This window comes from Tribolium madens, unplaced genomic scaffold (assembly GCF_015345945.1).
Source record: "Tribolium madens isolate multiple individuals breed KSU strain unplaced genomic scaffold, Tmad_KSU_1.1 Scaffold_91;HRSCAF=231;Tcas5.2_LG7, whole genome shotgun sequence".
NCBI lineage: Eukaryota > Metazoa > Arthropoda > Insecta > Coleoptera > Tenebrionidae > Tribolium > Tribolium madens.
This window is the reverse complement of record NW_025401063.1, coordinates 6,773,887-6,787,274: the sequence shown is the minus strand read 5'-3', so window position 1 is coordinate 6,787,274 and position 13,388 is coordinate 6,773,887. Positions and strand designations below refer to the sequence as shown.

At 32.1% G+C, this 13,388-nt stretch overlaps 1 protein-coding gene across 3 annotated transcripts in view; it reads left to right on the top strand.

The window, feature by feature from the left end:
* LOC123011496 (hypoxia-inducible factor 1-alpha) overlaps positions 1 to 13,109 on the top strand; it is a 29,515-nt gene extending 16,406 nt beyond the window's left edge. For all 3 annotated transcript variants that reach the window (XM_044408946.1, XM_044408947.1, XM_044408945.1), the window contains 5 exons: positions 5,727 to 6,019; positions 7,523 to 7,746; positions 7,802 to 8,144; positions 8,193 to 8,461; positions 11,811 to 13,109. In XM_044408946.1, coding sequence (XP_044264881.1) covers positions 5,727 to 6,019; positions 7,523 to 7,746; positions 7,802 to 8,144; positions 8,193 to 8,461; positions 11,811 to 12,059 — 1,378 coding nt within the window. In that variant the 3' untranslated portion in view covers positions 12,060 to 13,109. The remainder of the gene's footprint in view (positions 1 to 5,726; positions 6,020 to 7,522; positions 7,747 to 7,801; positions 8,145 to 8,192; positions 8,462 to 11,810) is intronic.
* The last annotated feature ends 279 nt before the right edge of the window (positions 13,110 to 13,388 follow it).

Sequence of the window (13,388 nt, the reverse complement as noted above, 5' to 3'; positions counted from 1 at the left end):
TCTAGGCTAAAAAAACTTGTGACTTCTAAGGTTTATTAGTCTTTATTTTTTTGTTTGCGATACACAAATAAATAAAAAGACATTTTTACTTGTTTGCCATACGAAAATTAGGTATGGAATTTATTTATCACGCAGCTGTAACTTTGGCAAATGCTTTCGTTCTATCTGTGTCTGACAACTGCATCAGAGACTTGTTATAAATAGGAGTAAGACCAAAATACCCCAAAGACTACTCCCTGTCGTGCCACAATCTCATTTTCAGCCTTTCTTTTCTCAATAATAAATTTTAATTAAATGACATAACGAATTCACAGACCTTGTTCTACTATTGCAATGAGGTTTTCTCAAATTTTTCTTCATGTTGATAATGTTTTGATCGCAAAAAAGTTATATAATTGAGGCTAATGAATTGTTGTTTGTGTCAAAACATGTATGCTGAACAGAAAATAGTATTCAATGTCACAAGTTAGGCGGAAAATACCAAATTTAAAAATAAGAGGCCAAGAGAGTCACTCAGATAAATATTTGCCTGCGTTATTTACGTAATGCCGAAAACAAAATACCTAAATAACATGCGATTATTAAAAAATATATTGTTACAGTGTCGCCATTTAAAAAATTGAAACGTCGTAAATAAGTGTCCTTGGCAATTTAGAGAAATTCAACGATCTGATTGGGTCAGTGTTCCTTGAATGTGTTACAGCATAGGGGTGGCATTTTGCCAAAATCGCTACTGTTTATGTGTTGTTTTGTTCATTGACGCATGTTGATTTATGCAATTATTAATAAAAAAATGAATCATTTTTGCAAATATCGGTATTGTGACGGATTTAGTGAAACCGCCAAAGTTGATGAAATTGTTGGAACCATAACTTCTTAATAGAACATGATAAGACTAATTGAAGTTTGTCAATGCAAGACCGCTTGCTAATCCTCCAACTTTCCCGCTTTCGGTATTGATTTTGTCGAAAAAGCCGTCCTCACACCGGAAGAATTATTTTCAACCGTTGTTGAAATACTTTGTCAGCGATTGCACAATTTTGTCATGCGGTTGCAGAAAATCTTAGGTCATGGTTCCGGAACACACCTTCAAAGTATCACCTGACTCGTCTCACGTTCTTCACTTTATGAGTTATCGAAAGTTGCTGGCCGTCGTAGACCGGTAGCAGACTACAAGAGGTCGATAAACTTAGGGCAAGAGGTGTGGTGCCCTAAATTTTTTCATGTTTAGTTTGCGGATTTCATCAGAAACGCGAGGTTTTTTACTCATTAGCTGGTTTGTGCAATGTGGGGTAATTGCAAGCAAGGTATTATTAGTCAAAACTGCGATGAAAGTTGCTGCTTTGGAAAAATAACAAATTGGATGGAGTCGGGCCAAACTTTCATTATTATGACACGATTAAATTGTGATGCGTTTTATGGATGCCAGCTGGAATTTTATTGAATGGAATTTTTAGATATTTAAAGTACCTACTTGTTTTTCGGCTTTGTATTTAGGAACATGATTTGGCAATTTCCTTTTTTAATTCTAGCCATACCCATATTTTTGTAGGTATGTGAAAGATGTATAAGAAAATTGTATTACTTTAGAGTCACTTAATCTGTTTTTTTCTTTCTTTCTCCTAAACTAAATGTACAGCTTTACGGCCTTATTTGGTCGTGGAGTAAGTAGATCAGAATACAGGAATTCGATATTGTATCTAATTACGAGTACATGCCCGGAATGCGCAATTTCTCTATATTTCCAACTTGGACCCAACATTGTTTCCGAAATAGCTATTGTTTTTCTGCAAATATTTCCTGTTGGAATGAGTTTTTGGGGTTTGTGACCCCATTGCCACCGAAAAACTTCATAAATAAAAGTTGTAAAAGTCAAATCATGATCATTGAAGTATATCATTCTTAAAATACTCGCTAAAATAAGTACACCATCTGTTTAATTTGTCAGTCGAGGGCGTATTTGTCCATTTGAATTTCGGTGCCATTTGATTGATGTGTTTGAATGTTTCGAATTTAATTTGACCACGTCCGCGTTGCACAATGTTGCATTCAAGATATACCAAAACATTACCCTCCGTGACGTCACAGACGTGGGATTCATCCCCTCCAAGGGATTTTCTCAAAAGCGCCGGTCGCAGGACGTCCATCCCCTATTATAGCGGGTTTCACTTTCTACATTCAACCCTCATTCGAGTTGTAGTGTTTCTGATATACACATATCTGTGCTCAATCATAGTTTTCATGTAGTAGAATAAGGGTTGTTTTAACCCAAAAAATGTTATAGACATTTTTTCATTGAATGCAAAAAGAAGTGCGACATATGATGCGGAAATTATTAAATTTTGATGGGAAAACTGATTATTTTGGTAAATTAGTGTTAGTATTTAAGAGATTTTTACAATTTAGGATCATTTCAGTAAATATCAATTAATTCCGAGATCAACGTCGAATGACAATAACGTCTAGAACATAAATTCTACTTTATTGCTTACTAAAAGAGTTCCATAATATTTATTTGTAAGGGCAAAGGACATTACTATCACATGACACACACAATCTTGATTTGTGTTCAAATCCCAATCTTCATTTTAGTTTGTTTGAAAGGATTGTAGAAAAATCCGGATTAATTTTTTCAGTCCCTGACCTTCTATCCATCCGTTACATTTGTTAAAACGATGACGATGTGATGATAATTTAGTTGTTATACAATGTCACTTAATTACATTTTACGGTAATACTCTCATTGTTTGGCCTAGATTTTAGTAAATACGTCATTTGGCAAGTCGTTTAACTGTTTACCTAGATCACACTATGAATTTATTTTGGGAATTGCCATTTTTTATCACGTGATCAATTTTGATTTAAAGTTTTCGTGACGAAGCGATATTACCATCTGGGGACCCTAAAACCGGATAAAAACTTGGGATCAATTTCTTTGAGGTAGGTCAGTGAACGTAAAATTGTTTTGGTGATGTTTCCTTGGGAGTTCTTCCGTTTCCTCATTAATTTTCCAGACTGAAAGTAGATTTTTAACGGTTGATTTAAATTCAATACAGCTGATTAGTGTCTAGCAAAAGAGCTTGATTTGTTAAATTAAGTTCAAGGTTACTTTTTGCGCACCCTTCGAGTAAAATCGATACCCGACACCAAAGGAGAGCTTTCCGGTTTGATTCCGGTATTTTGATTAATGGAATTGAAGAGCAAACAGCTGATTGGAAGAAAATGGCTAGTTTTTAATTAGAGGAAGTGGAAAAATATGGTAATTCTAATTGCTATTTCTATTCGATAAAAAATATTATTTGATAAATTAATTATTCAATAACACTCTTATCACAGGATATTTTTGCAAAGGTTATTTCATAAATATGAACTAAAATAACAATAATTTTGTAATTAATTGCATATTTACGTAGTTTGCTCTCTTCTACTTTTAATTACTTGAACAGAATATTAGTTTATCGACTTTAATTGTTATTTGTTGGGTCTAGTAATTCCTAACAATAATCCTTGTCTTTAATTGTACGTTATGTGACAATAAAATTTCTTATACCCACCTTCATTTACCTATTACACAATGCGTCGTAATTCTTGTGGCATTTCCGTTATTGAAAAATCCGTGTTTCTAGTTACTACTACTTGTATTAGTGATAGCGCTGCACAATTTTTTTTAACAAAAATTAAAAAGGTTAATAACTTTAAAAAAATTACTACAAGGTCATTCTACACCAATCATCTTCGTGATTATGGTTCTGTAGTGATTATCACGTTTTATAAAAAGTGCAGATCGGTTAAAAAATTGTTTAGTTAGATGAGATAATATTTGGTAGGTCATGGTGTGGCACATTAGATTTTATCAATGTTGACGTGATGAAATAACAATCATATTTGTTTAATAAAACAAGTAAAAAAGTTTTGTAATATTTTATATTTATAACAAGGGTGTAAAAATATCTAAAATTGGCACACATAATTTTTCTAAATGAGATAACTGTTTCCGAGACTGTTTTTATCTGAAATTTTGCTAGAAAAAATATCAGACACTTTTTATAGATTAGCAGACTCATTGGTACTAGAAATTGGTTAATTAACTTTAAGGGCAGATTAATTGTTGTTTTAATTTCGTTGTAATTATCTTGCTTGTTAATGACAGTAACTACAGATTTGATTTGATTTAGTTTTATTTGTTTAAATATAGCTTAAAACTTTTTCATAAACAATAACCGGGGTGTAATGGTAATGGTAACAGTGAAATTTGTATTAGTGTTTTCTTCTCTCAAATTTCCAACATTAAACCTTAGTAATATTTTTCCTACTTTTTCTAGTTTTACTCTTCGCAATAACCTTGTCATTATTTCAAATTTACTACAATATCAACTTTATTATAAAAATATTTGTACAATACGACGTAGTAAGTAATTCATGTCGCGTTTTAGCTCTCATGCTAGCCAGCCAGCCCTAACAAGTTTACATTGTGCATATTAATAATAACTGTTTTTATCGAATTAATTATCGTTTTTATCATAACATTTAACGATGATGGTATGATGTTATAAAAATTATTTTATGATAGTGCTATGTCAAGTGAATTGTAAATAAGAGTTGATGTAGAAAAATTACTTTATATTTTCCCTTAAAATTTCCACATCCAGATTGAAAATAGTCTCTTCTAAAGTGGTTTAATTAAGACAGATGCGTCGTGGGTTAATAAATGCATGTGACGTTTTAATGGTCGAATACAACTGGTGTCGTCATATTATGTAGCACAATCAGCATCAATTGCTTACCCTCACAGTGGCTACAACTAGCTTAACTTATCGTCGGGCCTCCATTTCACCTAATTGAGATTTGAGACAGTCGGAATTGAGTTTTTGCTAAATGAGGAATTTTAAATGGCTACGAGATTGAGTGTTAATTTTTAATTTTGTGAGGATGTTCTCTCTCCCATGGTGTGGATGATTGTAAAAATAAACACACAATTGTCGGGGAGAATTTTAATTTAATACTTTCTATTTATATCATCGTACATTTTGGCATAAATTAACGCAAAGGTTCTAATTGTCGGTCAAATTTATTTATTGTTCATTTTTCTTAATTTGCTTCAATTATATTAAATGGAATGTTTTAGAATAATAGTTGAATTTATGTTGTGATGTTGAAAAAGTGTAGGTCTTTAATGAAGGAAATATTTTTACTCAAGTCGTGCGGTTACGTGATTTAGATAACGTTACAAAAATTCCTCATTTAAGATAATAATTATGATAAATCACGCGTCGCAGGATTAGATTATCGTCCTAGTGAAAATTATCTAAGGTCTTATGGGTCGATCACGTGCCTTCCGCTAATGTGCATTGCTTCCATCACGTGAGGCTTATCATGCCCATCCACATTCACTTGTCGACCCATCGAGAGTTCTCGATATAGACCACCGGTAGCTTTAGGAGGGGGCGACCACGCGACTACTCCACTGGGTAGTGGTGTGTGGCAATCCTCCGAATCAGTCGGCATCGAGTCATCGAGTCTTGTGAACAAATCAAACTGTAGATAAGTGAGTTATCACGCGTCTGATAGCGGGTTTATATATTATTCGATTTCGTTTTGCCTACATCCAGTGCGTCGAGTCGAGACGGTACCTCGAAAACCTTCCTCCGGAATATCCGAGTGCGCGGTTTGCTGATAAGGAGTTTACCAAAAACTCCACCACCCAGCAAGTTGGTTTTATTTTGCAGTGGCGTCGAATGTAAAGATGAGATTTATTCGTCGTCGCAATTGGCGTCGGTAAAAACAGAAAATTTGTGCATTAACGAGAATATACCCGTACTTGTGGAGAAAGTGGTTCCGGAGGCTACTCCGGTGAAAAAAGCTGAGCTTAATAACACCAAGAAAGTGGTTTCCTCCTACCTGGAGGATAATAACACGCCGAAACCACCACTTACGGCGACTTCAAAAATTTTCGCACCGAGGACTAAAGAGATGAACAAGGGATTCTTGATGTTCTCCGATGAGGAGCCAGGACTTACAAGTAAGTACCACCAATAACCGGAATAAAAACATTCGTGTTCGACTGAAAATTTCCACTGTTTTTCCTTCGATTGGTGGAGTTTTTTTTATAGAAAAAAATCCTTGAAGATATTCGTTTGACTAATAAAGATAAAAGGCTTGCAAATATTTAAACGTTATATTTCACCTGCAGTAATTGCTCTGAGATTCTCACACTGCATTACAAAAATATTGTAGGTAGCAATAACATGTTTGTAATAAATAACATTCTACAGTTAAGGCTTTATCGGCCAATACCATAGAAGTCTTATTTGGAGAGAGGTTATCAACTGTATTAATAACAACTTACAACCGATTTAGTTGAGTGTTCATTACATAATTTCAAATGTCAAGTCAGTTGTACTGTAATTGTACTTAATATTTTCTGAGCGACACGTTATCTATAACACGTCTATGGGGAAAACAAGTCACACCTAAAGGTTTTTCTAAAAAAAGTGAGGTGTAAAAAATTTAGCAGAAATAAAACAGTATCTCATGATTTTTAAGAGACGAAAATAAACATCAGAGAAACAATAAAAGAACATCCTCTAGTAATGTGATAAGAAGCCACATGCATACTTGCCTTAATTTGTATTATTATACTTAAATAGATAATTGTTTAACAATTGGAATTTTATAATTGGTTTGTTTACTTTTTAAGAATTCTGATTGAAGTTTATGGTAAATATTTATTTTTTTTTCAAAAAAATTAAACTGCTACTTTTATTAACACTGTTGTGTAAATTAATGTGCATAATGTTTCAAGGTGAGAAGTGCCAAAAAGGATGCGAAAAATTCCGTCGTAATCACCGAGATTATTTTCTTGGAAACGCAATGAAATTCATGTCGAACATAATTGTTGAATAATTATAATGCCGTGATTTGCATTTCTTGAAGGGAAAAATTAACCGCAACGAGAGTAAAGTTCTAAACAAGGCGTCACTTGCATTTTGCATTATTTTTTTATCAATTGCTGTTTACGGTAGTATTGTCGTCCACTAGAATTTATTATCTAGTTATGTACATGAATAAGAAAAATTACAATCAGTTAACATAATTCATGAATATGTCTGATTACAACACAAATTACGTTGATAAATGAAGTTTATGTGTATGTTGTTTTTCTATTCTTCGTATAGAAGCGCGTAAAATTCATCAGTTGCATTATATAATTCGTAATGGACCGTCGAAGGTCGGCAATCATGTGAACGTTACATAATTGTAAAAATTCGCAAATATAGATTTTTTGAATGTTTGAACAATATTGTCTTTATTATTCTGGCAAGACTGCGTGCCTTCTTTCTAAATTTAGAGCCAGTAGTTTCAATCAGCAATTAACTCGATAAATAGCATGAAAGCCTTGACATTAGTATCATCATAATGGAATAATTTAATATAAATAGTCGAACAGTGTAATGTTTTTATCAGAGTTGTGATTTGGTTTTGGTCGTTTTATATTTGCTAAATGAATTTTCCTTATTTACAGTGTTGAAGGACGAGCCTGACGATTTGACGCATTTGGCTCCAGTAGCTGGTGATGTTTGCGTTCCTCTAGACGACCACCCGTTTTTAACCGACAAGATGTTGGACGATTTCTTACTCAGAGATAGTTTTGAACCACTTCTTACCGACGAACCCACCGACCCTTTCATTTCGTACAGAGATTCCTACGATAATTCTCCTCAATTATTATCTCCGAATCTTTCAAAGGTATTATTAGAGATCGGTGGGAGGAATTGGCATGTCTCAATGCGATGTTTTTTAGAATTCGGAGTGTAGTTTACCTTCGTTAAATAGTCCGAGTGATTCTTTAAGCGACGAGGATCGATTGTCAACGTTTATGAATTTGCACACAGAAGATGAGTCGGATTTGGTGGTAAAGGCTCCGTATATTACTATGAATATGGGCGACGATTTGCCTCTGCTGCTCTCAGACGATCTCATGTGGAGCAGTAGTGAAAAATCGAGAGCCTCACCTGACAGTAGTTCGAGTTTAGCACAATTGTTATGCTCGTCGATAAATAAACATTCGCGGCCGAACGATCACGGTGGAGGGTTGATTTCACCGGATCGGCTAATGGATGTGGATGAATATTACAATAAGAAAAGTAAAATCAGTGAGTTTGATCGAACTTTTGTTATTTTGCTATTTTTAGATACTGCAATAAACGGGAAGTCGTCGTCGATATCGTCTAGGTTAGAGCGGACAAACAAAAGATCGAACACATCGAATTACGAGTCAAATACGAAAAGATCGAGAAATGAGCCCAAAGAGAAAATGTCTTCAGAGCTTTTACAACAGTTAATGTCAAATAATCACCATAGGGGCCGTCCGAGGGGAAAAAGTAATTGGTTGCTTGATTCGGGAGGACAGAAAGCGGCTTGCATAAGTCAGCCGAGTGACAGCGTCTTGATGAACCTTTTGGTAAGCGGTTTCGATATACGAGCCGGGTATATCTGCCTGACCCCTTCTAAGTCCAAGAGATGAAGTGAAATGTTCAAATGTGGAGTACGCTGTGCTCAATTTAGGACAAAAGGGAATTTAGATTTAAAGCGGAGAGGAAAAGAGATATATATTTTTATTATGGAAGCGAGTGGATTTTTACATCGTCTTATCCTTTTTTACGATGAATTCTGAAACCGTTGGTTTCCTAACTAAAATGCCTTTCTTGAGTTGCCAAAAGTACAAGAAATCAGGGAGACCAAATAAATTACTCCTACTGCCAATAATTTTCGAAAGTAATAATTAGAGACAGCGTACTGTATTGACTGTGATAGGAAACACTATCTGAAAAGCTCTCTATTTATGTATCACATTCCACTTCAGTTCATTTTCACTACTTAACTCTCGATGTTACAGAAAGCTTTGACTGTCAATGTATTTTACGAAAATGTTACTAATTTCAGCAAACAGAAATCTTTTTCTGTTATTTTTTTTTCTTAGACCAAGGGAAATGATATCGTTCATTATTTTGCATATCATTCACCGTAACTGATGTAGAGACTGTAGTAAAAACGCTTAAATTGTATTCAAAAACTTCATATAAATGTTTGGTATAACATTTTTTCAAGGATATTTAAAATTTTAGAAAAATAGATTTGTACAAATTGTTAACAACGAAACACCATGTAACGAATTAAAATGCAGTTAATTGTACACACTTTTGAGCATACGGTGTGACTATGTGTATTTCAAAAGTGTAATAAAAATTTATTTGTAAATAGTTTCCTTGTTATTGTTAAGGCAATAATAATTATTCAGTGATATGTATAATCTTTTATAAAGATTATTTTTAGATTATATTAATTATTGTGTATTTATTTTTTAAGCATATTGTTAATATGCTCATGTTGTAAGAGAAAATAAAACATATTTATAAAAATGACTCCTTTTTTACCCACAATGAACTTTTTAGCACTACATTCATCATCTAATTGGAATTTTAATCGCAAGTTTGTGTAAATTTGTAATGGAATTTTTACCGCATTGTAAAACAAATTTACAGTTGCATTTTCTGTTGTCAAAACTCGTGTTAGAGACAGTACCTACTAAAAGATCAGAAACTTTATACGGGTAACCTTTTAATTAGTTCTTTTCGTGTTAGAATGCCAACTCGTAAAGAGGAGTTATGTCAGTTCTGATGTTGCTTGTCATGTCCTATTACTTCATTAAAAATAAATTCAGTTTTCCTAGTACATAAAAGCTGTTTTGTATTTTATGGTTGATGCAGCCATAAAATAATAAGACCATTGATAATATCGCTCCTGAGATTGTTTTCAATTTGTATTTTCATTACTTATTTTTTTTTTAATTTTTTAAACGATGAAATTTTGATTCTATTATATTATTACAAAAACTAAAATTGCATTTATTGTGAAGACGAATTTATAATCATTTGTTTATCTAATCTGTATTTGTTCGTTTCTGCAGTCACGAAATAAGTGAAACAGAAAATCACTACTTAGAAGATTTTTGTGTTTTATTTAAAAATTATTAAACGGGATTGAAGTATCTATATAAAAAAAAAATATGTACACTTTGAATTTTGCATGTAATTTATTGCTTTGACAATTTTTTTTATTAAGTGAGGGTGCGAAAGCTGTATGTACTAGTATGTAATTTATATTGAAATTATACAGACAAGAAACTAAAAACTAAGACGAGTAAAATAGGTATAGTCTTATTAAAGGCCTCTACAATATTAAAATCTAAATGTACCTAATTATCAAATATTAATAATGATTTGCGCAATACAATTTATATTTAAAAATGTTATTAACATTACGTTAAAATCGATGCAAAAAAATAATCTAATAATTATGTTAATAAAACTTCTTAATTGAAACGGTAAAGTTGTTTTTTTTTATTTAAGCATCTAGGAACAATAAATACAAAGCAGAGCAATGATGTTTGCTATTTTTTACTTGATACTTGTAACAATTGTAAGTTTACCTACGTTATCTGCAGAAGACAAAATTTTGACACACACAAAAATCTTTTGAGAGATAATTGCGATATTTACGTTAAATTATTTCTTTGTATACACTCCCAAAAATAGCTATTTTTGGGACTCATTTGACTCTACAAAATGTGAATTTAAAAATTGTACGCAAAATAGTTATTTTGGGTACTAGTACTCAGAATACAGTTATTATGGACGAAAAAGTTAATCTGGTTACTATGGGAATTCAAATTTGAAGCTTAATTTCGAGAAATTTTTGCTCTGATGACATTAATCATAAATAATAAGAGGTGTGACCGTGTTTTTGGGAGCTTTAACTCGGCTTCGCCTCGTCCAGGAACAGCAAAGATTCGTTCGCAAAACTGTATTTTAGGTACTTGTAACTTGTAAGAAAAATAACTATAAGAGGTGAATTTGATTAACAAAATCAATTCTACTTTACTCCACTTAGTACCATTTTACTTAAAAATAACTACTATATTAATACTTTTTATTGGAAAATATTTCAACACTGTTTTAAAGGTAGACATGTAAATATTTTGCATAAGCATATTATCTAATAATAGTAATGTGCTGCAGACGCAACATAGCGGTGAAAAGTTCCAAATGGAAATTTAAAATAACAAACATAATGAATGGGTGTAGTCTTTAGAGTTACTTTGAACTTTTAATGCACTGTTTCTGTATTACATGCACTTTAATGTAGCAATTATTTTTAGTGTAGCATTGTTTCTTTACTATTTGTCTAATTAGGGTAATAGAAATAGTTATTGAAAACTCATAAAGCCGATTAGACAGTAATGTATTAATTTTATTGGTATTTCAGTTCTTTACGCAACATGTCTGTTTTTATTGTAAATCAATAAAGGACAATAAATTTTCTTTATAGCACTTTAGGTAACACTAATTAAAAGTAGGCAACAAAGGTGTCTCTTTGTATTAACCGAATATTTCTAATTAGAATTATGTTTTAGGTTAAATTAGGTTTAAGGTTTATGTTTATCTAAGAAGAAACAAAAACAGGAAAAATTGGATTTCGCCAATTTTGTCTCTTATCTATAAAACTAGTATATTGTTATCATGTTTACATTGTAATTTGTTTATAAGTTAACATTTACGTAAAGATCCGATCACAGGGCAGTATCGAGTCCAAATGTTTGACCTTGGAAATAAAAATATCATGAACTTAACAAACAAACATCGCACGTCTTTAATTAGGTTAAAAATGAGGAATTGATGTCAAAGCTTTCTGATATACTGGTATTTTTATTAATTGTTGTTGTGTGATTTTAATTTTTTTTTTTTGATTAGGATGATTCCATGGAGCGAACATCTGTAAAAAGGGACAAGGGACGACCACCGGGCCCCCCACATGCCGACACCGAGTCAAGACAGAATACGATTCGGAAGAATTCCCTTTCGCTGCTTGATCCCGACGCAACCATACCGTCATTACTCGATTTGACACAACAAGATTTTGAAGTGAATGCACCTGTGAATAACCTTCTCCTTCAAGGCACGGATTTGCTAACGGCGCTTGACATAAATGGGCCCATTTAGCTAGAGCTGATTGCTGACGAGACAGCAGTTGCACGAGAGTTTGAAATGATACCGCTTATAGTTATAAAAGGGGATAGTGTTACGGTAGAAAATGTTCATATTGTTGGTAAATAACAAAATAATTTAATAGCAAAGTGACTGAAATGAGGAGTCCTAACGGTTTTGAGGGTCAAGCAAAATAATACACCTGATTCGTGAGATTCTCTGGTATATTATTTTATTTAGTGGGGCTGAAAATATAGAATTGTTGAAAGAAATTTGTAAATTGCACAATATTTTCTGCGTTTATTTTATAATGTGTAGAGTAATTTGGGTAGAAAATTTTATGTAATTCCTCATTTAGTAATCATGTAATATAATATTTTTGTAATTTTATAATTCCTACAATAGACATTTCCAAATTGTAAATATTAGCTTTTAATGTAAGCAATCAATTTACCTCATTTCATTTTAAATTATATTGTTAATTCCATGTAATTTTTAAAATTCTCATCATATGGAGTCTCAGCATTACTTTCAAGCTCTCTTTTTTACTGCTATGATACAATGTAGTGATATATTTGTAAAATAGAAATTGTTTTATTCTAACAGCATGTGCTGTTATTTTTATTATAATTTTATTATGTGAACTTTTAATAACTATATTAAGTCAGATTTTTACACTCTTTAAACATGATAAAATAGGTACCTAATGTAGAACCAAATAATATGTTTAAAAGAAAATTGTTTTTATACAATCATTTTGCAATACTGCCATAAAATGTTAATAATTATTGTAGTTAACGATGAAGGATGACGCATTTGAAAAATATTTAGTAGATTAACAAATAGGGTAAGAAAGAATTTGATTTATAAATTTGCAATACGTTTTTTTCTGCAACATCAAATTCTCTCAATATTTTATGGGCTAAGACAGGGTACAAAGTCAAAGACATTTTTTAAATAATACAAAAATTCAAAATAAAAAAACGAATTTGGTGTTGCACAGATTTTATATTTTTGTTTTTAGTTGTAGTGGCTGTATAAGTTGCAATATAGAGTTCGAATCTGTGTTTTTATATTGTTTGCCCGGGTCTTAGATCGAAGCTTGAAATTCTTTAAAAAAGATGCATTATAGATTGATAAAGTGTTACTCATTTTAGTTTAAAAATGTATCTTAATTTCTAATAAGTGAGAAAGTATAGATATGTAAAGTAAGTGTTACGGGAAGATAGTACTCGGGTAAAATAAATTATATCAATATTAGTTTTGTTTTAGTTGCCTAATTATTTTGAAAAGCATTAAATTTGCTGTAAACACATTTGAAAAAAACAAGGGAATTTTCTATAA